This window comes from Dromiciops gliroides, chromosome 5 (assembly GCF_019393635.1).
Source record: "Dromiciops gliroides isolate mDroGli1 chromosome 5, mDroGli1.pri, whole genome shotgun sequence".
Taxonomy (NCBI): Eukaryota; Metazoa; Chordata; class Mammalia; order Microbiotheria; family Microbiotheriidae; genus Dromiciops; species Dromiciops gliroides.
In genome coordinates this window covers 127,181,249-127,208,728 of record NC_057865.1, presented here as the reverse complement: position 1 = coordinate 127,208,728, position 27,480 = coordinate 127,181,249, and the positions used below count along the sequence as shown (strand labels likewise).

The window sequence follows — 27,480 nt, the reverse complement described above, 5'->3', positions numbered from 1 at the left end:
CTGAAGCCACTAGATAGCTCTGATGTTAGAGTGCTTCAAGGACAAAGTTAATACCAATTCACTTTCAGTTTAACTTTACTTTTAGTAATGTCCTTAATATGTAATATGTAACATACTTGAGTAGAGAAGAAGGGGTCTTAGAAGACATCGAATTCAGATTCTTCATTTTATAAATGAGGAAACTGAGGCTTAGGGAGGTCAAGTGACTTTACCTAGGTCACACAAGTAGCGATGAAGTGAAGGCTCAAACCCAGGCCATTTGACTCCAAATCTGATGTTCTTTCCCTTATACCTGTAAGTAGCCAGCTAGGTGGTGCAGTGGATAGAGCCTGGAGTCAGGAAGACACAAGTTCAGATCTAGCCTTTTACTCTTACTAGCTGTGTGTCTGGATAAGTCACTTAATGTTATCTGCCTCAGTTTCCTTAACTATAAAATGGGATAATAATAGTACCTATCTCCCAGAGTTGTTGTGAGGATCAAGTAAGATGATATTTGTAAATATTTGATTTTAAATAGGGAGAGCAAGTGAAATGAAAGTTTCTTAAGGAAATTCCTGTCTCTTTCTGTTATATGTTAACGTAGAAATTTTCAGTAATTATTCATACAAAATTTTGCTGAATTGTGAAAAGGAAATAGTTTAATAAAGTAATCAATAATATTGATACATGGTTAAGATTTTTTTTAAATCATAAATTTAGAATTACAGTGAGTGATCACTTGAATACTGCCATTTACCTTAATTATCTAGTATTGAAACTTTCATCATTATCAATTACAAGAATTTATTAAGTATTCACTATATGTATGGCATTATAGTAGTTATTGCCCTTACCTTACTGTATTTAATAATAGCTAACGGAATTGTAAAAATATTCATATATGTAATAAATGTTGCTATGATGCATTTTATTGAATATATTGAATGTTTCCAGTTTACAGACTTGATAAAAAATTGGTCTTCTTTCTAAATAAATTTATATTTTAAAAAGGTAAAGTAAATAACCAAACTACTTTTAACTTTTAAGATTCTATTGAAAACCTAGAAGTTAATAAGTTTTCATCTTGGCTCTTAGGCTTACTAGAGTAAATAGCTCATATTTATTATATGGCACTCTAATTGTATAATTCTTTGAGAGGAAGAAGGTTACTGAGAGCATAGATAGGTAGGAAGATTGGTGGATGGAATAATAGGTTTTTTTGGGGGTGGGGTTTAGGTTTAACATTGAAAGTAAGTATTCTATTCATCTCTGATCCTATTCCCATACTCCCCCATCTTTTCTAGGACTTAGTTCATTCTATCATTCTGTTGCTCTGACTCTTTCCTTTCTGTCTACAAACATACTCAAATGTTCCCTGTTCTGATACAAACTTGATTAATCTTTTTCTCTTCTTCCTGTGTCTGCTAAACCTCTAGAAAGAGGAATTTGCAAAAGCTAATCTACACAATATACAGGCGAAGGACAAAAACATATAACACCGAAAATAAATGCTTCATTCATACATCATTAAAGGATATGAAGTTTTCAAAAGATTTGTGCACTATAAATGACTACCTGAAAACAATACACCAAATTACTTAGAGTAAGAGAAATTAAAATTAAAACAGCTCTTAAGTACAATAGGAAAATTGGCAGAGATGACAAAAGATGAAAATAGTGTTTTTAGGCTGTGGGAAGATCAGCACACTTAGGCACTGTTAATGGAAGTTGACCAACCATCCTGAATCTTGATTGGGAATTATGCAAGAAAAGAGATTAAATTTTCCATGCTCTTTGCTCTAGAAATCCCACTGTTGGTCATATACTCCAAGATACAGAAACAAATGTCCAATATATGCCAAAATATTAATAACAGCACTGTTAAAAGCAAAAGCCAGAAACAAATTAAGTATACATTGGTTGGGAAATAGCTAAATCCAACTATGGTATATGAATACTTAAAAAACAAATAAATAGTGTGACATCATGGATAGTGAGTCAGCTTTGAAGCCAGGACATCAGCTTGTGATACATTCCTTATATGCATTCTTAGACAAGGTTTCTGTATCAGATATTTTTTTATTAATATTTTTCCTTTGTCACCAGGGAGGGTTCATTCTGGAGGTTGGGTGGGAAATGCCTTTGATAAAAGACAAAAGGCATCAATAAAACATTTCAAAAGAATAGTCTACAGATTCACTGCCTTTTACTTCATCAGTTATTTATTCCTCACATCATCACTCTTGCAAACTGGTTTTAATCCTCACTATCTTAAAGAAACTGCTCTCTCTAAAGTCTCCAGTGACCTTTTGATTGTCAGTTCCAGTAGTTTTTTTATCAGTATTCATCCTCTTTGACCTTTCTGTAGCATTTGATACTGACCACACTCTACTTGACTGACTCCCCCTCTCTTAGCTTCCATGACATTGTAATTAATCATGGTACACAGATTTCTTGTTCTCCTCTTACCAGTTTTAAAACATTGCTGATTCATCTTCTTCTCTTGACTCTAGAGGGCCAAAACGGAATATATCACCTTTTTTTGATTCTTGTCCCTTCTACCTTTCTAACATCTTTTCTCTTTTTGTTAATGGCATCACCTTCTGGCTTGTCAAGCAGAAGTTATCTTTGACTTTTTTTCTCTGTCATTCCTATAACCAAGCAGTGTCCACTCAAGTAAAATCAAGTTAACAAGCATTTATTAAGTGTCCACTATGTGTCAGGTCCTGTTAATTGTATCCCGACAGTATCTCTTGAACCAGTCTTCTCCTTTCCACTCATTGTCATTGTTTTAGTTTAGGCCTTAATTACTTCTTATATGAACTATTATAATAGTCTCTGAACTGGTTTCCCTGCCTCTAGTCTTTTCCTTCCCATACCTGTCTTTTACATTGTTGCTAAAGTCATTTTTTTAATGCAAAGGTATATTCATACCATTGCCAGATCAAAAACTTTGAGTGGTTTCCTATTACCTTCAAACTGACATTGCAGGCCCTTCATAATGCAGCCCACCTCACCTTTTTAGTTCCCCACTGTTAAGTAAACATTCCAGTCAAATTGGCTTACTACCTGTTCCTATCTCACTTTGTCTTTTCATCCTATTCTCTTAACACAATGTTTTCATGCAGAGTAGACCCCAGGTCTGGAATGTGCTCCTTCCACATTTCTGCTTATTGAAACTCTTTTGTTCTAGATATAGATCAGGTGAACTCAAGTTCCCTTTTTCCTTTGATCTCCACATGCCCTCCCAACAACTGATTTTTTTGCTTCTATTTCTTAGAGCACCCCTTCTTTTTATTTTTGTCATCTTCTACCTTGTATCATACTTATTTATACATATGTTTTATCCCTTATCTTATTAGATTCTAAAAGCTCCTGTGAGCAGAAACTTATTTTTTATTTTTGTATTCCTCCCAGTGCTTTGCCAATTGTTGAAGGGCATGATGAATACTCAGAAACCCAATACTCAGATGGAGCTGTAATCTCATTGCTTAAGATAACCCCTCCAGTAATATAGATCACAGTCCCAGCTATGTCTATCTATCTTGTGTGACTCTTGGCCATGTTTTTCTAGAAGTTCACCATAGTGTTTCCACCCAACATGCTGTGGGCTTTCTTGATTTATCTTGACATTGTGAGATGCCTGTGGAATATTAGGCTATCTTCCTGTCATACCTTTGTCATGTGACTAGTCCCTTTCTTCTTCATATCATATATTTCACTGATGACCTTTTTTAGACATGTTCTTCAAAATTCCTTCCTGGTTATATGTTATAGCCTGCTCACATCCTTGATGTGACTTTTCATTGCTCTCTTTATGATAGTCATTTTCAGTTATTTAGAGCAGAGGTGTCAAACACTCTGCCCACAGTACTCTAGAATATGATCCTGACCATATTAAAATGTAATTGGAAATTATTTAACAAACTAAATAAAAATGCAGTAGAACATAAATAATGTTAATTATGCATTTTCAAAGTCAATATGTGGCCCACAGGAAACTTTATGTGTGGCTGAGTGGCTGGCCCCTGTTTCTATTTGAGTTTTGTTTGCAAGGCTTTAGAGGAAGCCACATTTCATATCTTGAAGCCACATAACAACACAAGGAGAATATTGGTAATAGAAAGATGGGCTTTTGTTTCTGGGTCTTGAGGTCACTAAAGTAGCTTAAAATTTCCTTAAAGCAGTCTGGCTTACTCTTTCTTCCTATTTAATTTTGGACCCATATCATTGATCATTTATGCTGTCTAGTTATACATACTGATAGATAAACTACGGGTTGTCTTCTGTGTAACTGCACATCATAATCTGGACAATAGGCATTCTTTTATTTTTACAGTAGCAATTGTGATTTAATCTGAATTAAACTGGGACATAACAAAATTACTGTAAGAGAAGAAACATCTGAAAGGCTAGTAACAGCTAATCTGATCTGAGGTATCAAAATAAAACTATTATTGTAGAAAACAGACAACTAGAAAAAAGTTTGAAGAAAGGGGTCACAGAGCTTGTTGCTATACATGCTAAGTTGTTCCATCATTCCAAAGGAACTTTGGGATGGGACAGCTCTATGAAGCTGTTTCTGTGAAGCTCTATGAAGTGTTTCAAATCTGGGTAGAAAGAATTCAGTGTCATAACAGTACCCTGTACAGTTTTACTAACCATTCAAGTACAGTAGTATTTGGTAAGACTAAGACAATGGTCAGGTTTTAAAAGTTAATATATTCAGCATCTAACAGATTGAATAAACATGCTAAACATGCTATTACTTATCTTTTTTTTTTTTTTACAGAACCAGTATAGTACTAGTCATTAATCCAGGACCAAGGATTCTGGAATAAAAAAAAAAATAACAAGAAAAATAGCTCTTAAAAACTTGTGTCCCGTTCCCCCCCCCCCCCGCCCCCTTTTGATCCTAAACCAGCATTTATATAGTTTGGATCTACCTCTGCAACTCTACATTAGTTTGTTTTGTTTTGTTTTTTAGTGAGGCAATTAGGGTTAAGTGACTTGCCCAGGGTCACACAGCTAGTGAGTGTCAAGTGTCTGAGGCCAGATTTGAACTCAGGTACTCCTGACTCCAGGGCCGGTGCTCTGTCCACTGCGCCACCTAGCTGCCCCCTCTACATTAGTCTGTAGAGTATCAAGAAGGGAGTGGGGAATGCACTAACTAGTATAGTTTGTGGATATTTAGGAAGGGAGGATGGCAGGAGAAAGTCAGTTCTCAGAACAGCTTAGTCAGTTTCATTCTTTTTAGCAGGGTCTTCTTTACTTTTTCAATGTCCCTGTCCTCTTAGAAGCCCTCCATTGTAGGAGACATTTGTGGACTTCTCTGTTCACTTCTATTTTGTAGGCCAGTTTTTCTTCTGCCATTTTCCTGAAGTTACTGTATTCTTTATTTGCTTTCTGAAGTACTACTTATGCTTTTGCTTCCCAGCTAGCTTCTTCAAGTCATAAGCTTCTTAAGACTTGTATCTTTTTTCTGCAGTCTCTAGTTTCTTCAAATTGTTCCTTAAATCTGGTGGTGGTATTTAACTTTTTTAGTCAGTCATTAAGCATTTATTAAATTCCTCAAGTCAAAAACAACAGAAACATCCCCCTCACCCCCTGCAAAACAACAACAACAAAAACCCACAGTCCCTGCTCCCAAGGAACATACATTCTAATGGGGGAGACACCATCTAGGGACATACAAGATATATACAGAACATATAAAGGAAAATTAAAGGAGAAGGCATTAGCAACTGGGGGAACCAGGAGAGGCCTTCTGAAGATGGTGAGATTTGATTTGAGTCTTTGAGGAAGCCAGGAAAACTAAGAGGTGGAGGCGAAAGGGCAGAACATTCCAGGCATGGGGCCTAGCCAGTGCAGAGGCATGGAGGAGAGGCAGGGTGTCATGTTTGAGGAACTGTAATTAAGGTAGTGTTGCTGGGATCTAGAGTGTGTAGATGGGCATAAGGTGTAAGAGGGGTGAAAAGGTAGGAGGGGGCCAGCTTATAAAGCACTTCACATCCTCCCAGATTGATTGTAAATTCCTTGAACTGTGTCCATGGACTGTGTCCTATATCATTGTATGTGTCCCACTAGGGACCTAGTTTTATGCTTTGCACATAGTATGTGCATACTAAATATTTGTAGATTGATGTAATTATAGGTTGCATTGAGTTTAAATGGGTACTAATACTTTTTCTAAAGTGATTTTCTGTGTTTTTCTGAGTTCCTTTAGACCACTTTTGCCAAGAGGTAAGGAGAAGAGTTTCTTTGCCTTACTGAAATTTAGGTTCATATTTTTCTCCTAGAATAGAGGTTAGATTCAAGGATGCTCAATTACCTGCAAACTCTTTGAATGAGTGAGATTCCAACATTGATGACCCTGATGCTAATTACAGCTTCTGACAGTTTCAGACAGGCAGTTTTCGGGTAAGGATGAAGGGAGCTGGGTCCTAATTATAGAAATTTCACAGACTAACACTCCTTTAGGCCCATTTAGCCAAAGGCTAAACAATGTGATGTTCTTTTACTTATATTTTGCAACTTTATTTCTATTATTCAGTGATTTTTAAAAGTATCCATGTTATAATCTAGTTTGGATCCTATTCATGCTGGAATGCAGAAAACACTTCACCTATTATTAACCTTAGGCATAAATGGTTAAGCGTAATTCTTACTTTCACTGGTTATCTTAGATAAACATTATTTTCTTGACAGGCTTTATTTTAACTTTTTCCTTATCAATATATTGTATGATCTCCAGAGAAAGCAATCTCCACTTATTGCTATGGAAATTAGACTGTTTTGAATAAAGTTTACCTTTACAATTCAGCGCTATTAAAATAATTGATAGATAGTCTTAACCCCAGTTCCACAAAAATAGTGGTTCTCATTTGTCTGCAGTAATTAATAAAATTTTCACCCAATTATGGCAGTTGGGTTAGATTTCAGAATTATTGCAGTATCTATAACCAAATTATATATATAAATCTTTAAATAAATAGAAAAAGATAATTATTTTGTGCCATCTAAATAAAAGGGAAGCATTTTACACTAAACTTTTATTTTGAATTTAAATTCCCCAAGGGATGTAGTTTTGAGTGTTTTGATTAACTCATCATTAATCAGAAAATACTTTGTTTCAACCTTTGTAAAAGTTTATAAACTGTATTAATCCACTTACTAGCTGTACTAGTATATGCACACGATAATTAAATCTTTTATTAAGGATGTTCATTGTCTCTGAGTTATCATTCTTAACCTTAATTGTCATTGTTCAGACTGTGAATATACATATTTAGTGTGATCCTATAGGAACCTGAGGGCATACCCTTCAAGTTTCCTTCTGCTGGGTCCCCAGAATCCATGGTTGTAGCTTGTTTGGTTGTTGTTTTCTCTCTCAAAAATAGAGTTTAGGTGAAAAAAATTCTTAAATTGGAGGTACTGATGAACATTTTATTGTAATGAAGATTTTAAAAAATAAATTTTAGCACTAGAAGGGATATTTAAGATGTAGTCTAATCCCTTCATTTTATAGATGGGGAAACTGAGACCATAGAGTAGTTAAAATAACTTTCCTGATGTCACAGATAGTGATATAACCACTTCTCATTAATTAAAATAAAAATCAAACATTTACCCACAAAACTAACACTCTGAGTCCCAAATGTTGGTGGTTACCTTTGATCTTTTTTCAAACAGGTAGATCGACACTTGAGAAAGTTGGACCAAGAACTGGCTAAATTTAAAATGGAGTTAGAAGCTGATAATGCTGGAATTACAGAAATATTAGAGAGACGTAAGTAAATGTGTTTTTTTTGGTTTTGTTTTTTTTTTGACGTAAGTAAATGTTAAGGTTTCAATTATTGGAAAGTAGATGTGATGGTTTTGGAAAACTTTTCCCAAAGATGCTTTTAAATCTATCCAAGTCTTTTGGATGGCTGCTACAATAGATGCTGGCATCTTTTTAAGATCAATATAAGTGGGGACTGCTAGGTGGCGCAGTGGTTAAAGCACTGGCCCTGGATTCAGGAGTACCTGAGTTCAAATCCGGCCTCAGACACTTGACACTTACTAGCTGTGTGACCTTGGCCAAGTCACTTAACCCCCATTGCCCCACCCCCCCCCAAAAAAACTAAGATCAATATAGGCTCCGCATTGTTGCTTGTTCTTGCTTGTTTGCATGGCTACCTCAGAAAAGTAGAAAAAAATATGCAATTCATTCACTGGTGCCTTTTATATTAAGGATATGATTTTACTAAAATAATGTTTTTATTTTTAGACTGACTTTGTGATGTCATTTATATAAGGATTTCCAGTGAGGATACTTCCTCTATCTATGCAAATCTCTTAACTGTTCAACAGTTTAGTCTTAGAGAGTTTGAGTACCAGGTACTGAGAAGTTAAGAGAGATTAAGATCACACAACCAGTAAGTGGCAGAAGCAGGACTTTAACTGGAGTCTTTCTGACTCCAAGGCCAGCTCTCTATCCACTCCCCAACAATTGCCTCTCATGTTTTTGTAATATTCATGCTATTCAGCATTTGCTTATATTAAGTTAAAAGAAAGTTAAAAGAAAGATTAAAAGAAATGTAATCCCTTAGGTTAAGTACTTTTGTCACTAAACTTGAGTTAGCCCTTAGCACAGTGCCTGGCACATCATAGTAAGTATTTAATAGTGCTTATTGACTGATTTATTGATTATACTTCTTTAAAGTATCTGTGTATATTTAAGAGAAGATTGTTCATTTTCTCTCCTTTAGGGAAGTTTACCTGGACCTTCTTCTATAGCAAGGGTTCTTAAATTTTTGTGTCATGGTCTCCTTTGGCAGTCTGTCAATCCTATGGACCCCTTCTTAGAATGTTAGAATGACTTTAAATTATCGAAGCAAAATTAATGAAAATAAAGTTTTTTGGGTTTTTTAACATGTATCCAGAGACTTCTTATTGATCTGTAGATTCCAAGTTAAAAAATGCTCATTCTAAAGGGAGGTGCTAATTCACTCAATAATACCTTAAAAAAACTTTTTTTTTAGATCTGTTATTTTTTGGTTTTATACCATAATCATTTCCCCTGGTAACAGAGTCAGACATTTAAGCAAAACCAACTTACATTGTTTCCACGTTGTATATCTTTAGTCTTCTTTTTTTTTTTTGGCGGGGCAGTGGGGGTTAAGTGACTTGCCCAGGGTCACACAGCTGGTGTCAAGTGTCTGAGGTCGGATTTGAACTCAGGTACTCTTGAATTCAGGGCTGGTGCTTTACCACTGCACCACCTAGCCGCCCCCTAGTCTTCCTCTTTACTGAGAGAAGAGTATGTTTGACCACTACTTCTCAGGGCCTGAAATTGATCATTAAATTTCACCAGAGTTCCATTGCCTTTTATTGTGTTATTTATGTTTTTGTAATCACCGTATCTGTTATTTTCTTGGTTCTGTCTTTTTGTTATTATTTCATACAAATCTCTTGTTTTGCTTATTCTTCATATTGTATGATAATGCAATAATAATCTATCACATATATAAACAATTTGTATATTCATTCCCCAGTGAGTGGGTGCCCATTTTGTTTGTTTTTTCAATAACAAGTTGTCCTGCTAGGATATTCTGTTCCATATATGGTATTTGGAATAGATTCCCATTAGTGTGATCCCTTAGTGAAAGGATATAAAGACTTTAGTAACTTGTCTAGTATAATTCCAAATTATTTTCCAGAGCAACATTTTTATTCTCTCACTAAAACCTTCTTTGCCCTAAATCTCTTCCTTGCCAGAGATAAACTGCTTTTAATTTTTGCCTATAAAGGCCTCAGCTTGCTTTTGGGTTCCTTTTTGCTTCAGGATCCTCTAAAGACTTCTTATAATGGAGGAGCATAATATCTGTAGCCTGACTTAACTCAAACATCACCTCACAACTGATGTATAGTCCCCCTTTCCCATTTTACATATGACATCTGCCGAAAATTTCTCAAGATGACTGAACCTCTTTTCTTTATTTTTGACTGTCTCAACATTATTAAATTACCTAGAAAAAAATATGTGTACATGTTTTCAACAATGAAAAAATGGTTGTTGTTACAATATGAGTTACATCAGAATTTGGTATCCCTTTGGAAACAGGTTAGAAAATAAAATTACCACCTTTCATATACACAGTTGAAATTTTGCATTTATAGAATTGACTTGGATCAATTATTTGATTTCTAGTTAAAACTCAGTTTTGAGAGGTCTTTAAAACTTAACTCTATAAAAACTTCACATTTGAATAACATTAAGCCTGTTTGCAGCATCTTTGATACTTTTTTCTAATCACTTTTTTCCCCTTTTTTTGGTGAGGCAATTGGAGTTAAGTAACTTGCCCAGGGTCACACAGCTAGTAAGTGTCAAGTGTCTGAAGCCAGATTTGAACTCAGGTCCTCTTGAATCCAGGGCCAGTGCTTTATCCACTGTACCATCTAGCTGCTCCTCTTTGATGCTTTTTAAAAAATTCTAATGACAGCCATAAATAACTTTCAGCTTGTATAATTTTGAGTTTTCCAATTCCATATATATGGGTTAATGAAGTTAATAAAGCTTCTTGAGAACAAGGAAGTATGAAACCAAAGTGAGTAAGCTATACTAGCAACTTCATCTGTTTTACCCTTTATTACAATTTCATCTAAAGAAACCAAAGGCAAACACAGAAAATTTCTTTTAGAACTACCATAAATGATAAGGCAATTGAACATCTTGTAAAGGATGAAAAAGCCCCTTTATTGTTTGATGGGCAAAAATGTTGCTGTTTCCTATTTCCAAATCATTAAGCTCTAATTCTCTAGTGCTTTCTTTGCAAAGATGGTCTTCTAAATTAGGAAAATAGGTAAAATGACAGAATTTGTTTTTTAAATTGTTCCATTGGTCCGAATATAGACTACTCCTAACATAGGCAGCCCTTCTAAAATGAGAACTTTTTTTAAAAGAAAAAAACAAATGTATAGCTATACCCTAAAAAGAGAAGTGGTATAAGTTTGCATTGGAACCAGGAATGGAGTGTTTTAAGTTCCACTGTTGACAAATACCTGCTTTGTGACCCTGAATAGGATATTTAACCTCTCAGTGTTAAAGCATTGAGGGGTCCTTCATTTGTGTTGTATCATGAACCCCTTTGACAGGCTAGTGAAGTCTTTGCATCTTCAGAGTAAGTTTTTTTAAATGTATAGAATAAAATACATGGGATTACAAAAGAAACCAATTAGGTTAACATAGTTATCAAAATATGTTTTCAAAAAGCACACCAATTCCAGGTCCTCCTGGAGTCTCTGAACCTCTGCTCTAAGATTACAAGTGGCAGGAAGGGTTTGAATGTATTGGTAGAATTTCCTATCTGGGAACTCCTTACAGCTGGGTAATCACAGGGGTAGTTCTGATCCCAGTACACTGAAAAACAATAATTACTTAGTGCCAGAATTGTTTTTGCATTAAAGGGAAAAGAAAGGGGGAGCCCTTTCTTTCTTTCTTTCTTTTTTTTTGGTGAGGCAGTTGGGGTTAAGTGACTTGCCCAAGGTCACACAGCTAGTAAGTGTAAGTGTCTGAGGCCAGATTTGAACTCGGTCCTCCTGACTCCAGGGCCGGTGCTCTATCCACTGTGCCACCTACCTGCCCTGCATTACTCTCAATTGAAATAACAACATCTCACTCATTTTTGTCAAAATTGCTTTCTTCATTTTATCACTTGTATTGTTGCCCTCTTACTGAGGTGATGGTTATTTGTTTCTTTCAGACTTTGTACAAGCCAGAGTGGAGATCAGTGTGGCACACATTTGGGTCAATACAGTATTTTTCATTGTGGCTTTTCTACCTTACTTTTCAAACAGATAATAACCTAACTTTGTCCTCTTGTAAATGTGGAGAATACCACATCTCATTTTGCTGAACAATGAATTCTCTTTCATATAGTAATAATAGCCATGAAATCCTAGAATTAGAGCTTGAAGCTCTAGTGTAACCTCATTTTGCAAATGATGTAGGATATAAACCCAGTTCCTCTGACTCCAGAGCCCCTTTGCTTTTTCTATTAGACCAGGCTTTCTTATATTTTCTTGAACTATAGGTTTTTGCCTTAAAAGCTCTTACAGTCAAGTAACATTTGGTTGAGATTTTTTTTTTGTCCACCAACATTAATGAGCTCATAGTTGAAGGATCTGTTATATAAGAGGCTTTGTTTTGCTAGTGTAATACCACCCTTCTCCAATATAGATTTCATCCATTTGTAACCTAATAGACATTTTTTTAGAACTGTGGCTTAAAACAATCATCACTCTAACCAGCCTTGTAGCCTCTCTTAATTTGACCCTCTGTCTTTATATTATGGTAGAATTTGCCAGAACTTATGCTCCATTGGTAGACTCTGGTGATCTAGGGTCACCTTCAGAATGAGTAGAGTAGGGCTGTAGTAGAGAAATGGGTTTAAAAAGTTCATCAAGTCACTTATTCAGTAACCATTTTTTCTTTTCAGATAATCCAGCAATCTGTACATATATTTTCTTGCTTAAGGAAGGTCATAAGAGTTAGAGCTAAAAGTGATGTTAGAGATTATCTGATCTAACTCCAGTATTTTATGCTTAATCAAATTTAACAGTTTTAAAATTTTCTCCCCATTATCTAACAGAGGAATAAAGTGGGATCCAGAGAGTTTCAGTGATTTCCCCATATTTACATGGGCAGTAAATGTTCCAGGTGGAATCTGAAGCCAGGTTTAATGATACTAAATTCATAGTTCTTTCAGACCAGTGGTGTCAGATTTAAATAGAAATGACTTAGAAAACCAAAAGCATTATCTGTGTTGTGTTGTTTTGTTGTTTTGTTACACATTCCCAATTACATTCTAATCTGGTTGAATTGAGTTTGATATCTCTTTAGTATATTGTGATATGGTATTTGACTGTTATGTCTCATCATGTATCTGTAATTTATTCAGAGCTGAGGATGGTTCAAGGAAAATCAGGAGAACCAGTAATAGTGTGATAGTGATGACTCTCAGGTGGACAAGGCTAAACTAAATTATAGTGATATGGATTAGAGTTTGCCAGTCCAGGTAGATGGGAAAGTGAGGGACTTAATTTCTGTAGCTAGTAGCTAAATTGCCCAGTTTTGTGGTAACTTACTTCTCTATCTCTATATCTCTTTTTCAGGGTCACTGGAATTAGATACTCCATCACAACCAGTAAATAACCATCATGCTCATTCACATACACCAGTGGAGAGTAAGTTTGGGGAATATTTATTTCATTGTGTTTGAAATTTTAATATAGCCTAATACAACCATGAAAATAGAAACCCATTCTAATGCACAGATACTGTGAGTTTAGAAAACATTGCATAATGAGGTATACACATACTCTCTTGGGAAACTAATCATCTTGCCTGTTATCCCATTGCTTTTATTATTACCCTGCCTTTTACTCCTCTGTTAAACTATTTCTGTGAGCCATTACTGGAGTAAAAGATTAGAACAGCTTTTTCTTCTTCCTCTATTCTTCCTCCTCCTTTTAACATTCATTATTATTTTTTTAAAAAAAACAGAGTTCGGGGCAGCTAGGTGGCACAGTGGATAGAGCACCCGCCTTGGAGTCAGGAGTACCTGAGTTCAAATCCGGCCTCAGACACTTAACACTTACTAGTTGTGTGACCCTGGGCAAGTCACTTAACCCCAATTGCCTCACCAAAAAAAAAAAAAAAAAAAGAAAGAAAGAAAATGAAGTGCTCTCTGTTTCATGATCACCTCCGTCAGTCAGTCAACAAGCATTTTCGTGTTAAGCACTAGGGACACACACAAAGTAATTGTCTCTGCCTTTGTAGGCCTTACAATTCAGTAATGGTTGGTGAGGAGGACATGAATAAATGAAAACAATATTAAAGTAGAACAAGAAAAATTTGGGGGTAGGGACATCAGAATAGTGTCATTTAGAAAGTGATATATATCTGATCTTTGAAGGAAAGTAGGATGTTTTAAATGCCTTCCAGGCATGAGTTAAAGCCATTACAAAAGCACATTGACAGGAGATGAAATACTGTATTGGAAGAACAATAAGAAGACAAGTTTAACTGGACTATAGTGTTAGTGAAGGGAAAAGTCATGTGAAATAAGACTGGAAAGGTAGATTGTGGGGCCATGTTGTAAAATGCCAATCAGAGGCATTTGCCTATTTGCCTCTTCCAGGTTATAGGGAGTCATTGGAGTTTTCTGAGCACCATAATGACATGTCAGACTTGTGTTTTTAGGAAAATGACTTTGGCAACTATCCTCCATTGAAGGATGGATTGGAGTGGGGAGAGACTTGAGGAAGGGAGACCAATTAAGAAAATGTTGCAGAACTTTGAGAGTTGTTGAGGGGTGTACTCTAGGGCAGTGACTGAATTAAGAAAAATTCGTTTTAATCCTCAATTCAGGCCTACTTTCTGTATAAACCATTCTTGAACCCTACCCACTGAGCTCTTAGTACTTTACCCCCTTCAGATCATCTTGTATCAACCTATGTCTATTTGTAATAATAGCTAACATTTATGTAATGACTACTATGTGCCTGTGCTAAGCACTTATTATCACATTTGATCTTAACAACCCTGGGAGGTAGATAATATTATTATCCCCATTTTACAGATGAGGAAACTAAAGTAAACAGACGTTAAGTGACTTACCTAGAGTCACACGGCTAGCAAGTGTCTGAGGATAGATTTGAACTCAGTTCTTCCTGACTCTAGGCTTTGGTACTCTATCCATTGCACCGCTGAGAGACTGCTAGTACATGTTATTTTCCCCTTTACCACACAAGATTATAAGGCCCCAGATTTATAACTAAACTGAAATACTTCTACTCTCACTTTCCCCAACCATAGTTTTCCAAAATTTAAAAACCAAGTAATTCTTCATTCTTATTCAGAAAGGAAGTATAATCCAACTTCTCACCATACTACAACAGATCACATTCCTGAAAAGAAGTTTAAATCCGAAGCTCTTCTATCCACTCTTACATCAGATGCCTCTAAAGAAAATACACCAGGTAATTATAATTTCTTAAATGTACTTATGAAATTTCTCTAAATTTATTTTAAGGCTGAATTAAAAATAGGATTCTAGGCATTGAACTTTGTTTTTTAAAATGTTTACATGTTATTACTATAGAAGAAAAACAGAAAAATTTCATTCTCCCTGGAATTCCATGACACTTTGCTTAGTCAGCCCAATTTATAGTGGTTTTCTTTTAACTAAGCAGTGTTGTCTTTGAATTTATTGATTACTGCCTAAATGGGGAAGGAATTTTTTTTTTTTAAACCTCATTGAAATTATACTTTCTCCAATTCTGCTTGTGCTTTAATTTCTTCTAGGATGCCGAAACAACAATTCTTCAACATCTTCTAACAATGCTTACAATGTGAATTCTTCTCAACCGCTGGCGTCCTATAACATCGGTTCACTATCTTCAGGAACTGGAGCTGGGGCAATTACCATGGCAGCAGCTCAAGCAGTTCAAGCCACAGCCCAGGTAAAGGATAGTTAGACATGGGGGCAGCACAGGTAGTTTTGTTTTGCCAGTGTGTGTACAATCCTGACAAATATAATAAAATATGGAAAAGGTAGAATTCTTTTAAAGAAATTATATCAGGTCCATATTAGTGTATTTGAAATAGTTTTATATCTAATTTTCTTAGGTAAAACTAACAAATTAAGCTTGTAGTGTAAACCATTACAGGTTTGGAAATTATAAGGTGATGATAGGAAAATCTTTTCGGATTGCACTTTGGCTTTTATATCCTTTTTAGTGCTCTTGGGCTTTTTCTGTTATTTTGGAGGTTGTTCATCCCATTATAGATGTTAGCACATTTTCCCAGCTGCCCAGCTTAGAATTCGCAGACTCTTTTTTAGTGCCTTTGGTAAGAAGATAAATACATATTTTCATGACTGAATAATACCTGCTTTTTAATATTCAGATGCAGTAGTTTTAACTGTAATAAGATTAAAGTTAGCCAATACTAGGGCTGTAATGTTATAATGATTATATATTCTAATACTGTCAAATATCTTTTTAGATGAAAGAAGGTAGAAGAACATCAAGTTTAAAGGCCAGCTATGAAGCTTTTAAGAATAATGACTTCCAGCTAGGAAGAGAATTTTCATTAGCCAGGGAATCAACTGGCTATTCTTCATCAGCATTGGCATCTACATTAACTCAGACCATAAGTTCAGCAGCAACAGACTCCCGGAGTGGTCGAAAAAGCAAGTAAGTTTTTTTGTCTTTGTTTTTTGTTTTAAAACAATTCCCCAAAAGCATCTTCTCTGGGAACCAGAGCCTGTTCTTCTGCATCTTTAAAAAGCGATGTAGACTGCAGAAGTACTGGACAGGATTAATTAGTAGGGTAAGTCAAGTAAGAATTGTTGCTTACCTTTTATTCCTATTTCTAAATGGATGAGGACATTTAGGGTTAGAATATACTTTGGACATCAATGGACATGTTAAGAAAGCCATTGAATAAGGGTCTAGAGTCTCAGAAGTCAGCGTTGGAGACGTTTAGAATTCATCTGCATAAAATTGATAATTGAAGCCACAGAAGTGAATGGGGCTGCCAAGAAAAAGAATATAGAAAGAAGGGGAAAAGACCCAAAACAGACCCTTAAAGGAATATTCATCTGCATTAGAGAGTTAGGAATAAAAAAAGGAGAGACTGAGATATTCTGAAGAAACAATTACAGGTAGAAGAACCAGCACAATGTGGTTAGAAGGAAAAAGTATCTGGTAAGAGAGGGTCATCAGCAGTGTCAGAAGGTACAGAGAAATCATAGAGGATAATGACTAGGAAAAAAGCCATATTGGATTTGTTAATTAGGAGCTCATTGGTAGCCTTGCTAGGTTTAAGGGAGGACATGGAGCAATTTGTGAGATTTAAAATTGGATATTAGATCATAAATCTCCCCTACTTAACTTTTCCCTTAATTTATCTCCCAGACTAGTAAATGGAAGAAGCTTCTGGTTTTCTAGATAGAGCCTTTATTGTATATAAGGTGTTGTTGATTAGAAGGATAGGAAAATAGAAATACAGTACAAATCGTCTTAAATCTAGGCTTAGTCTATATTCCTTATAAAAACTCACCAAACCGAAAAGGCCACCTTTGGAGAGAGGGAGACCGTCTGTGCCGCGCCGCCAGGAGTCCCGCCAAGCAGGCAAAAAAGGCCTACTCTCGTTCTCTCCACCCCGGAAGTCAAAAACCCGGCAGGCAGTCTGACATGCGCAGCAGGCGGACTGTACCCGGCAGGCACTCTGACATGTGCAGCAGGCGGACTGTTCATCTCCTCCCCAAAAGGGTGGTCCTTGAAAAACTGGCGTCTTTTAGTTATCCTAACCGACTGTTAAAAACTTTCATATTTTACCACAAATTGGAAACATTAGATTTATTCCATTTCTTCAAGAAGCTAGGGGATAAGAGATGGGATTATAGCTACATGGGCTACAAGGATCAAGGGAGGTCTTTTGTTATAGGTTGGGGTGAAGGGGATAACTATTGGAACAAGGTCCTAAAGGAGGCAGGAGGAAGTGAGATCAGATCAAGGGTACAAGCCAAGGTTAGTCTTAGTGAGTAGTAGGAATATGTGTTACTAAGGGAAGAAGAGTTAAATGGTGATGATGGCGGTGATAAATCTTTAAAGAATGAAAGAGGGGAACTGAGGAAGTTTGTATCAGATAGCCTCAGCCTTCTCAATAAAGTAGGAAGCTAACTCACTAATAACTCAGCAACCATAAAAAGCAGTTCAGTAATGATAAACAACTTCTCAGGAGTCTTTGTCATCTTTTTCCCCCCATTCCACAAGATTTTAATTCTTATATTTGAAATATATATTTTAATTACAGATTAAAAGTAAACACTAAATAATATAATCAAATTCTTTCCTTCCAGGAGCCTGTATAGAAATTCTTTAATTCACTTTCCCTAGATTGTCTACCAAATAAAACTGTTGCTATTTTTCAGAAACAACAACAAGTCTTCAAGCCAGCAGTCATCATCTTCTTCTTCATCTTCTTCTTTATCATCATGTTCCTCATCATCAGCATTAGCACAAGAACTTTCTCAACAAACAACAGCAATACCAGAGTCTGATTCAAACAACCAGGTTGATTGGACTTATGACCCAAATGAACCACGTTACTGTATTTGTAATCAGGTAACTATCCAACATGCTCTTAATTCAGATGAAGTGAAAAACAAAAACAACTTGAAAAACTATTTCATTTTTAAAAGACTCTACCTTCCCTTTCTCTCTTAATTTCTTCTATTAGCGTATCCTTTCAGTCATTTCCCTGAAAGACTCTAGATGATGCAGTTGGTTCTGGATTTTAATGCAATATATATTGGAGATCTAGTACACAGACATGGCTTTGTAAGCAGAAGGCATGAAAGTACACACTAAAATGAATGAATTGGTCATTTGAGGCAAGGAAATCTTTTAGAAAATAAGATTTGTATTGACCCTTTCATGAGCTGCAAAAATTCCAGAAGCAAATATATTTAATTGAGTACATGCTATTTTTATTTTAACGTTTGTTTATTCTTTATTTTGGTATGAGGGAGAATGAAAGTGCAGAAATGCCCATAACCAGAAGCTCCTCTGAATATTCAGTTACTTAGCCTGAAGCCTTTGGGGGCAAAAATAAGAACTTTACATACTTGCCCACAAAGCAGCAAACCTTAATAATCTTATATTTTATGCATTGTAAATGCATGCAGTAATGTCTGTTTCACTTATTACAATTTTCATCACTTCATTAACTATTCTATTTCACTTAGTTTGTACTAATATGAATTTGGGAACTCAGGCCCTGTTATTTTGCTTTTTTAAATAAAATATAAAGATGATTTGGGGGTTTCATTTTTCATATTTCATGAGTATAAGTAGTTCCAGGTTTATAGAAGTGCTGTGTTCTTAAAAGTTCAGAGCCATTTTGAACTATGGACCACTTTCCTGTAAAAGCAATATCATAGAAGATGTCTGGATTCCTAGAGTCTGCCAGTTCCCCTTCCTACCTGCCAAAACATATATGTTCTATACTTAAACTGTAGATATGGACTACTAGTACTATATAGAAATGAACCATCAAAAAAATATTTCTGTGAGAAAATGTATTCAGATTTCTTACTCAGGAAACCAGTATCTGGTAACATTGGTAACTTCCATTCCCACAATGGGAGCAGTTACTTTTCCAGTTCCATTCACAAAATGGTGGCTTTGTGGGTGATTTTGACCTGACTCCTTCATCTTTTTTCTTTTCTCTGAAAGACCTACTTCCCTTTCCACTGTTGCTACCTGTTTTTTTCCAACCAGTATTCTTCCCTCCTGGACCATTATAGGATTTTTTAAAAATTGATTGCTTTTCTTCTACTCTTCTGTGCTAGACACACACACACACACACACACACACACACGAGATTTATCTAAGGATTCATACTATTAGTAACCCTGTACTTTGATACTTTAATAAATCCTTGATATTATTGGTGTCTAGATTATAATGTCAGTTCAGGTCAAAAGTCCATCCACACCTCATTCATCCTTTTTAAAAAATTCCTTTGATGTTCTTGATCTTTTGTTTTTCCAAATTAATTTTATTATTATTTTTTCTAGTTGAATAAAATAGTTTTTTGGTAACTTAATTGGGATGGTATTGAATAAGTGGATTAGGTAGAATTGTCATTTTTATTATATTGGCTCTCTTCCTTCGCTTTTTTTTTTTTTTGGTGGAACAATGAGGGTTAAGTGACTTGCACAGCTAGTAAGTGTCATGTGTCTGAGGTCGGATTTGAACTCAGGTCCTCCTGAATTCAGGGCCGGTGCTTTATCCACTGCACCATCTAGCTGCCCCCCTCTTGCTTGAACTGTCCACCTAATTGTTACTATATGATTAACCCATCTCAGTTTCTGGTCTTAAATGTCCTTGATAATTGTTTATATCCTTTCTAGTGTACAAGAAATAGAAATGCCTACTTTAACCAAATGCATTTTCTGTTGCTTTCAGGTCATATGTTATGATTTTCAATTCATGGTTTTCTAAGATTTGCAACCATATAGCATCACTAGAATAAAATTGATATTTAAAATATGAGTTAGTAGAATTTACACTGGCCTTTTTTTCAGCACTGAGCAACTTGGAAGTGTTACATTTTCCCAGATTCAATCTGGCCTTATCTGATCCTATTCAATTTTATGCTCAGCTCCTTGGCAAACTAGAATCTCTGCCTAATGTACACACTGATAGACTAAGTTAATGGGCTGCCTGTCTAATTATGTATCCGTTTGTGGGTAATATGTATTCTATAGCCACTTTTTTTTTTTCCCCGCATGGATTGCTAGGTTGGTATTTCTTTTTCTTTTTCTTTTTTGGTAATCATAGATTCCATAAGAGGCACAATGTTCTGGTGTGTTGTGCAAATCAGTACAAAGCCATCCACAAGCAGGAGCTTCTGAAGTACCTTACCATATATGACTTCCTCTTTTGTTAGAACTTTGTATGACGTGTTCTCCACAAGAGCTATGTGAACATCTTTTCACAAACATGTCCTCTTTTATTCATTCTTCACTTGTTGATGGTTGAATAGTTTACTTTATGTGTTGCATTTATTATAGAATTTTTCATAATATTAAGTCATACATGGGAGATAGCTAGTTGGAGGAGATTCTTTGAAATTTTCACCCTACCAAGTTAAATATATTTGTTTTTGATGATTAACAAAAAATGAGATCTTTTAATATCTAAATTGCTCAGTTAGTTTTGTGACTGGAGCTGTAGTTTGTTATAAAGAATTATCTGTACAAGCCTTCATGATCAATTCTCATATTTTCATGGACACTTTTTCCCCCACTAAATAGTATTTTTTTTTCCCAATTACAAATAACGATAGTTTTCAACATTCATTTTTGTAAAGATTTTGAGTTCCAATTTTTTCTCTTCTTTCCCTCCTCCCTCCCCAAGACAGCAAGCAGTCTGATATGTTATACATGTACAATCATGTATAACGTATTTCCACATTAGTCATGTTGTGAAAGAAGAATCAAAACAAAAGGAAAAACCATGAGAAAGAAAAAACAAAAACAAAAAAATAAAAATAGTGTGCTTCAATCTATGTTCAGCCTCCATAGTTCTTTCTCTGAATGTGTATAGCATTTTCCATTGTGAGTCTTTTGGAACTATCTTGGACCATTGTATTGCTGAGAAGAGTCAAGTCTATCACAGTTGATCAACACATAATGTTGATGATACTGTGTACAATGTTCTCCTGGTTCTGCTCATCTCACTCATCATCAGTTCATGCAAGTCCTTCCAGGTTTCTCTGAAATCCTCCTGTTCATCGTTTCTTACAGCACACTAGTATTCAATACATTCACGTACTACAATTTGTTCAGCCATTCTCCAGTTGATGGACATTCCCTCAATTTCCAATTGCTTGACTCCACAAAAAGAGCAGCTATAAATATTTTTGTACATGTGGGTCCTTTTCCCTTTTTTATTATCTCTTTGGGAAAAAGACCCAAAAATGGTATTGCTGGGTCCAAGGGTATGCACAGCTTTATAGCCCTTTGGGCTCCAGAATGGTTGCATCAGTTCACAGCTCCACCAACAATGCATTAGTGTTCCAGTTTTCCCATATCTCATGAAGGACACTTTTTGGGGGGGGGGGGAGCAATGAGGGTAAAGTGACTTGCCCACAGTTACACAGCTAGTAAGTGTCAAGTATCTGAGGTCAGATTTGAACTCAGCTCCTCCTGAATCCAGGGCCAGTGCTTTATCCACTACACCACCTAGCTGATGCTGAAAGGACACTCTTAATGTATAAATAGATCATCCTCAAAGCAGTTTTATAGAGAGAAAAGTAAATATGTGGATTGGTAATTAACATCTTCCCTGTATCTTCCTTTCTGTAATAATTCTGTCCGTGGTTTTTCCTATTATTTCCTGTTGTCTTTGGGATCTTGAAAATTGATATATGAGTTCCATTAAAATTGTGCTACTTGAAGACTGGCTTTCTTATGTATCTATTCAGGTCTAACTTTCCTTCCTGACTTCATCTCTCTAAGTATTATTTTCACTTGCTCACATAAAACATCATTTACTGGTGTTGAGAGTGTCCAGTTTTGATAGTTTTATTTACCAAGGAAGTATATTACTTTAGAAATGCTGATAAATATGTTCCATCTCTCATCTATTTATTGTCTTTATAGTTTCATCTTTGAATACTTTGAATACTGATTTAACTTGGTCTCATGCTAAGTTTTTTACAGGCCAATTTTCCCTTCAGTTTATCCTCTGAGGAGGTTTCTGGGCTTCTTCTCATGCCAACTTTTGCACTGTTCAAACCCCTCTTAGAAGCAGTAATTGCCAGAGTTGGTATTTTTATCTTTGTCCATCTACACCCCCCCCACTCCTTTTAGACTAATAGCTTGTCAAATTAAAGATTTGTAATTATATTTAATTTTTTCATTCTTATTCTTTCACTGGGTGCTTTTATTGATTTGTTCTAAGCAATAATTACTTTTACAGTACGCAAGACAGTAGAATCAGAATGACTTCCTTATCAGTAATTAAGTATTTTCTAGTCAGGATCTAGTGAGTTTCATTTTTTATGAGAATATCTGATGCTCTAGAAGCTTCCAACTCCCTTCTTAACAAAACTACATGTGCAAGTGTGAAGTTTTTCAAAGTCCACTAGCCTTTGGCCTCTTTCCTTTTTTTTTTTGCAGGGCAATGAGGGTTAAGTAACTTGCCCAGGGTCACACAGCTAGTAAGTGTCAAGTGTCTGAGGCTGGATTTGAATTCAGGTCCTCCTGAATCCAGGGCTAGTGCTTTATCCACTGAGCCACCTAGCTGCCCCCTCTTTCATTTTTTAATTCCAAACTTTGTTTTCAAAAAAGATTTTTTTACCATCTTATCTATGTATACCTTTGCATTGAAGTCAGAGTATCAGGGAATGTGTTACCTTTGTACAATTTGTATAATTCTTCATAACTTTTTAAATTATGCTGATTGCAAGTACCTCAAGATGAGACGACCAAAAATGCCATAAAATGTTTTTTTTCTTGTGACTTTGAGTCACAATAAATATTGAGTACTCAATAAAACCATCTCTACTAACTCCTTTATTCACCTAACCAAGGAGAACCTCTGGACCATTCTTTATTCTCTTTTTGTTTATGGTAAGAAGGTCTGCATGAATGGGATTAATTCCCAATGGACAAAAATCTTACATTGCATACCAGCCGCTACACTAGTGTTTGTAGATGATCTAAAAACTCATTCCTTTTTTTTTTTTTTTTAATTTTTTTTTTTAGTGAGGCAATTGGGGTTAAGTGACTTGCCCAGGGTCACACAGCTAGTAAGTGTTAAGTGTCTGATGCTGGATTTGAACTCAGGTACTCCTGACTCCAGGGCTGGTGCTTTATCCACTGCACCACCTAGCTGCCCCTAAAAACTTATTCTTAGCAGTTTATCCTTGCTTTTTCTGCTGCTTTGCCATGACCACTGCAGATATGGAGATCAGGGCTTTTTGTATTTTTAATGACCAGTTTCACAGGTGATCTGGGCCAAAAGAATTCATCACCTGGTGACCACCCATTCTGTGATAACCTTCTCTGTACTTAGCTAAGTAGATCTTCAGACAATGAATAGACAGTCTTATCAGGATTATATTCAAAGCCTTTCCAACCTTGTAGTGCTGGTAGTGGTATGGAGGTAGTCTCTAATGGAAAGTTACAAAAGATTCTCTTTTTTTTAGTTCTCTATCTTCTCTTCTTCCTTCTGCCCCCATTTTCACTCCCCACCTCAAAGTATTAATGCATGCTAAGGGTTGAAATTCATATAAACTTAAGAACAACATCATCCTGAAGAGTAGAAGAACCTTCAAAGATGAGTGAGAGTTATGAGATGGGTTGGGGGTGGCTGGGGGAGGGTTGTTAATAGAAGTGGGAAGATAGAGAAAAGAATCTTCCAGAGACTTACCATCCTTTTCCCTTACTAATATCATTTTCACCTTGCCCTGAAGTAAGGTGAGATGCAAAGCATAGGTTGGAATGAGTAGCTTCAAGTAGCAGTAGGCTAAGAGGAAGATAGAAAGAGGAAAATACCACCTTATAGTAGCAGAGAGAAGAGAGGGAGGTCACCCCAGAGGAATGACCATTTATATGTAAAAATCACATATAATTATATGTAAGATTCTGTAAAGAAGTATTTAAATTAGGCATTACAAGGGTTAAGTATGTTTTGAATATTCAGAGTATTTTTGTTAGGTTTTTTCTTTGATATTCACATTTATTTATTTTTTTGAATTAGGTATCCTATGGTGAAATGGTAGGATGTGATAACCAAGATGTAAGTATCAAAATTACATATATTGGTTTTGGTTTTTTGTGGTTTTTTTGGCAGGGCAATGGGGGTTAAGTGACTTGCCCAGGGTCACACAGCTAGTAAGTGTCAAGTGTCTGAGGCCGGATTTGAACTCAGGTATTCCTGAATCCAGGGCCAGCGCTTTAACCACTGCACCATCTAGCTGCCCTAAAATTACATATATTGGAATGATAGAAAACATAGGCTTTTTAGTAGTTGAGATTTGTCCTTTAGTTTGGTGATAAAATCTATACCAGTTCTATACCAGAGAAACAAGTTTTTGTTATTTATCTGGGATCAAGGAAATGGAAATCAATCATCAAGCATTAACTGCCTACTGTGTGACAAGTCATGGGACTAGGCGCTGAGAATATAGAAACAAAAGAGAAATGGTTCTTTACCTCACAAACATTACATCCTATTGGGGAAGAACGCATGTACATTTATAGATATATGCAAATTATGTAGTAAAATAAAAACAAAGTAATTGGGTTTTCGGGGAGTGGGAAAGGCTCTAGCTTTATAAGTTTATTATGGTTGATGGATGCTTTTGTAATGTTGGAATATTCCAAAAGAAATAATGCCCTTAAATATACCCAGTATTAAAATGTAATACTAGTTTTATAACTTCTGACATATAATATCTTTCAACAGTTTTCATAGATGAAACTTTGACACCTCTTTTTCCCAAAACAAAAATATATTTAACAGTATCCAGGATATATTTATTGCAACAGACATAGAACCTTGAAAATAAATGCTTGATAGAGTGTGTGAGGAAATTATGGATATTTTTGAAGTATATTCCTATTCCATTAATTGAACTACCATCTGTAAGACAGTGGCACATACTGTCTTACAAGTGATGAACACTAAATGTTTGTTTTTTAATTTATGTAAGGTATTTGGGATATAAAGATAGATACCACACTGACCTTGTTCTAATGCTGAGAAAACGATATTTATTATCCTGGCATTTTATTATTATTTGGCTATAACCAGACCATTCAAATTTTATAAAAGTGGCAAATAAGAAGAATTAAGTGGTCATTCAGATATTCTAGTATAGGTGAAATCAAATTTGAAATGAAGAAGACAGCTTGAAGTTAAGAGGAAAACAATTTAATTTTAACATTTTCCTGTATCTCATTATCCCTTTTGTGTTTTAGGGAGTAAGGAGTAGGCTGGGAGGGCACTAGCAACATCTCTTCCTTCCCAGAATCACTTAAGTAGCTGTGAGTGGGTTCTGCCAAAGAGTTTCCTTTTATTATTTTTTAAAGGGCATTGAAAAACTCTTTATTTGAACAGTTGGTGAAGGTAATTAGCACAACCTTTGTTCATGTAACATATTTACCAGCTTCTTCCCTGCTCCATCTGTGCCCCATTTCTTTTCTTGGAAATGGTTTTTATACTCAGATGCACCAATATAACTGCCAAGGACCTTTATTTTCTTGTATATATAAGAGCAGACCTCTGAATATTGTAAAGACACAGAGAAGATAAATGTTTTTATCTGTAATATGCTTCTACATTTTTTGGAGGGAGTTAGAGTAAGGTAAAAAATTTTAAAAACCTTTAAAATATATATTGTCTTGTATACAAGATATCTCCTAGCTTCTCTTAATGAAATTTCATGAAATTGGGTGAATTGCTAATTATACATATCCTAGTTATGAGTAAAATAATCTTAAAAGAAATGCTTCTCTTTTTTCTCCCTTGTTAAATGAAAAGGCTAGACTACATTTCAAAATAGAATAGTAGTAAAGCCCTTTGTAACCATAAAGCACTATGTGCATTTTAACTGTTTTATATGTGTATGCATACACACCCCTTAGCTCTAAAAACTTTATGATTAATAATTAAATTAAAATAGTCTGTCAATTGTTTTGGAGGTTTGACTTTTTTTTAGTGTAACTAAAGACTTTTGTTGTCATTTTGTTTTCTAGTGCCCTATAGAGTGGTTCCATTACGGGTGTGTTGGACTGACAGAAGCACCAAAAGGAAAATGGTACTGCCCACAGTGTACTGCTGCAATGAAGAGAAGAGGCAGTCGACATAAATAAGCTTGGGAAAAACTTAATGCAAAGCATTTTATACGGGACTTGAACAACAAACCACATTTTCTGGCAACCACTTAAAGGATTAATATAGGCAGTCCTATAAGATCTTGAACTATTAATTTTATTAGTTGTGTTTTAATAATGTAAGTAAATTATTTATGCACTCCCAGTGTGCTATAAATACTATTCCAGTTAGCCTTGGATTATTTCAGTGGCCAACATATGCAGACATTTGTACTCTCCAGCCATTTTCTCAAAGTAATGGGCATTCTATTATTTAATCTTCAAAGAATTCCAACGATGAAGATTTTAAGAAAAGTATTTTATATTCAACAGGTATATTCTGCTGCATGTACTGTACTCCAGAGCTGTTAATGTAACACTATGTATATAACTGGTTGCAAAAAAAAAAAAAAGTCAGTGCTTCTAAAAAGAATTTAAGATAATGGTTTTTAAATGCCTTTATAGCTTTGTTTCTTTGTGAAACTAAATTCAGCAGGCTGAAGAAAATGGTTCATGTATAAAGTGGGCTGGTGTCCTCTAGAGTACTTGGGTACATAAACAGAAACTCCTGTAGAGTAAAAACTAATTTGTGCCATTAGTCTTTATATGTTTCTGCATCAAAATAGGATGCAGTTCATGAGGGTGGGGTGGGGGGGGCTTGAGGGAAAAGGGTGTTAAAGTGATAAATTTTTATACCAAATGTGTTTATTTTTTTGTGCAAGTAATCCTTAAAATTGGAATTGTATTAGGTGTTAAAATAAAATTTTTAAAAAATTACTTGTATTTATATTTTACACATTTAACAAATAATAGCGAAAATTTCTAAAGCCCAATCACCTTTCACCTTTCTCATTTTATCTAAAAAGGTCAGAATCCCATGATATAAACTGTTCTGTGATTTCTTTAATATTGTTTGCGATTTGTGATGTGAACATAAGAAACAACCTTTTTAATGTAAATTTTAAATGCAAATTTATTTTTTTAGGAATACCCTTTTACTTTAGTGTATAAGGGAAAACAGAGAAATATAATTACATTATATAAAATAAA

At 35.3% G+C, this 27,480-nt stretch overlaps 1 protein-coding gene across 2 annotated transcripts in view; it reads left to right on the top strand.

Annotated features, from left to right (window-relative positions):
* ING3 (inhibitor of growth family member 3) overlaps window positions 1-27,067 on the top strand; it is a 49,759-nt gene extending 22,692 nt beyond the window's left edge. Inside the window, exons 5-12 of one of the 2 annotated variants that reach the window (XM_043968998.1) lie at window positions 7,672-7,768; window positions 13,138-13,209; window positions 14,887-15,006; window positions 15,332-15,489; window positions 16,034-16,224; window positions 17,967-18,159; window positions 24,314-24,352; window positions 26,314-27,067. In XM_043968998.1, coding sequence (XP_043824933.1) covers window positions 7,672-7,768; window positions 13,138-13,209; window positions 14,887-15,006; window positions 15,332-15,489; window positions 16,034-16,224; window positions 17,967-18,159; window positions 24,314-24,352; window positions 26,314-26,430 — 987 coding nt within the window. In that variant the 3' untranslated portion in view covers window positions 26,431-27,067. Of the gene's footprint in view, window positions 1-7,671; window positions 7,769-13,137; window positions 13,210-14,886; window positions 15,007-15,331; window positions 15,490-16,033; window positions 16,225-17,966; window positions 18,160-24,313; window positions 24,353-26,313 lie in introns of those variants that run through there. The other variant, XR_006353365.1, reaches the window with a different exon arrangement.
* Window positions 27,068-27,480: the final 413 nt, after the last annotated feature.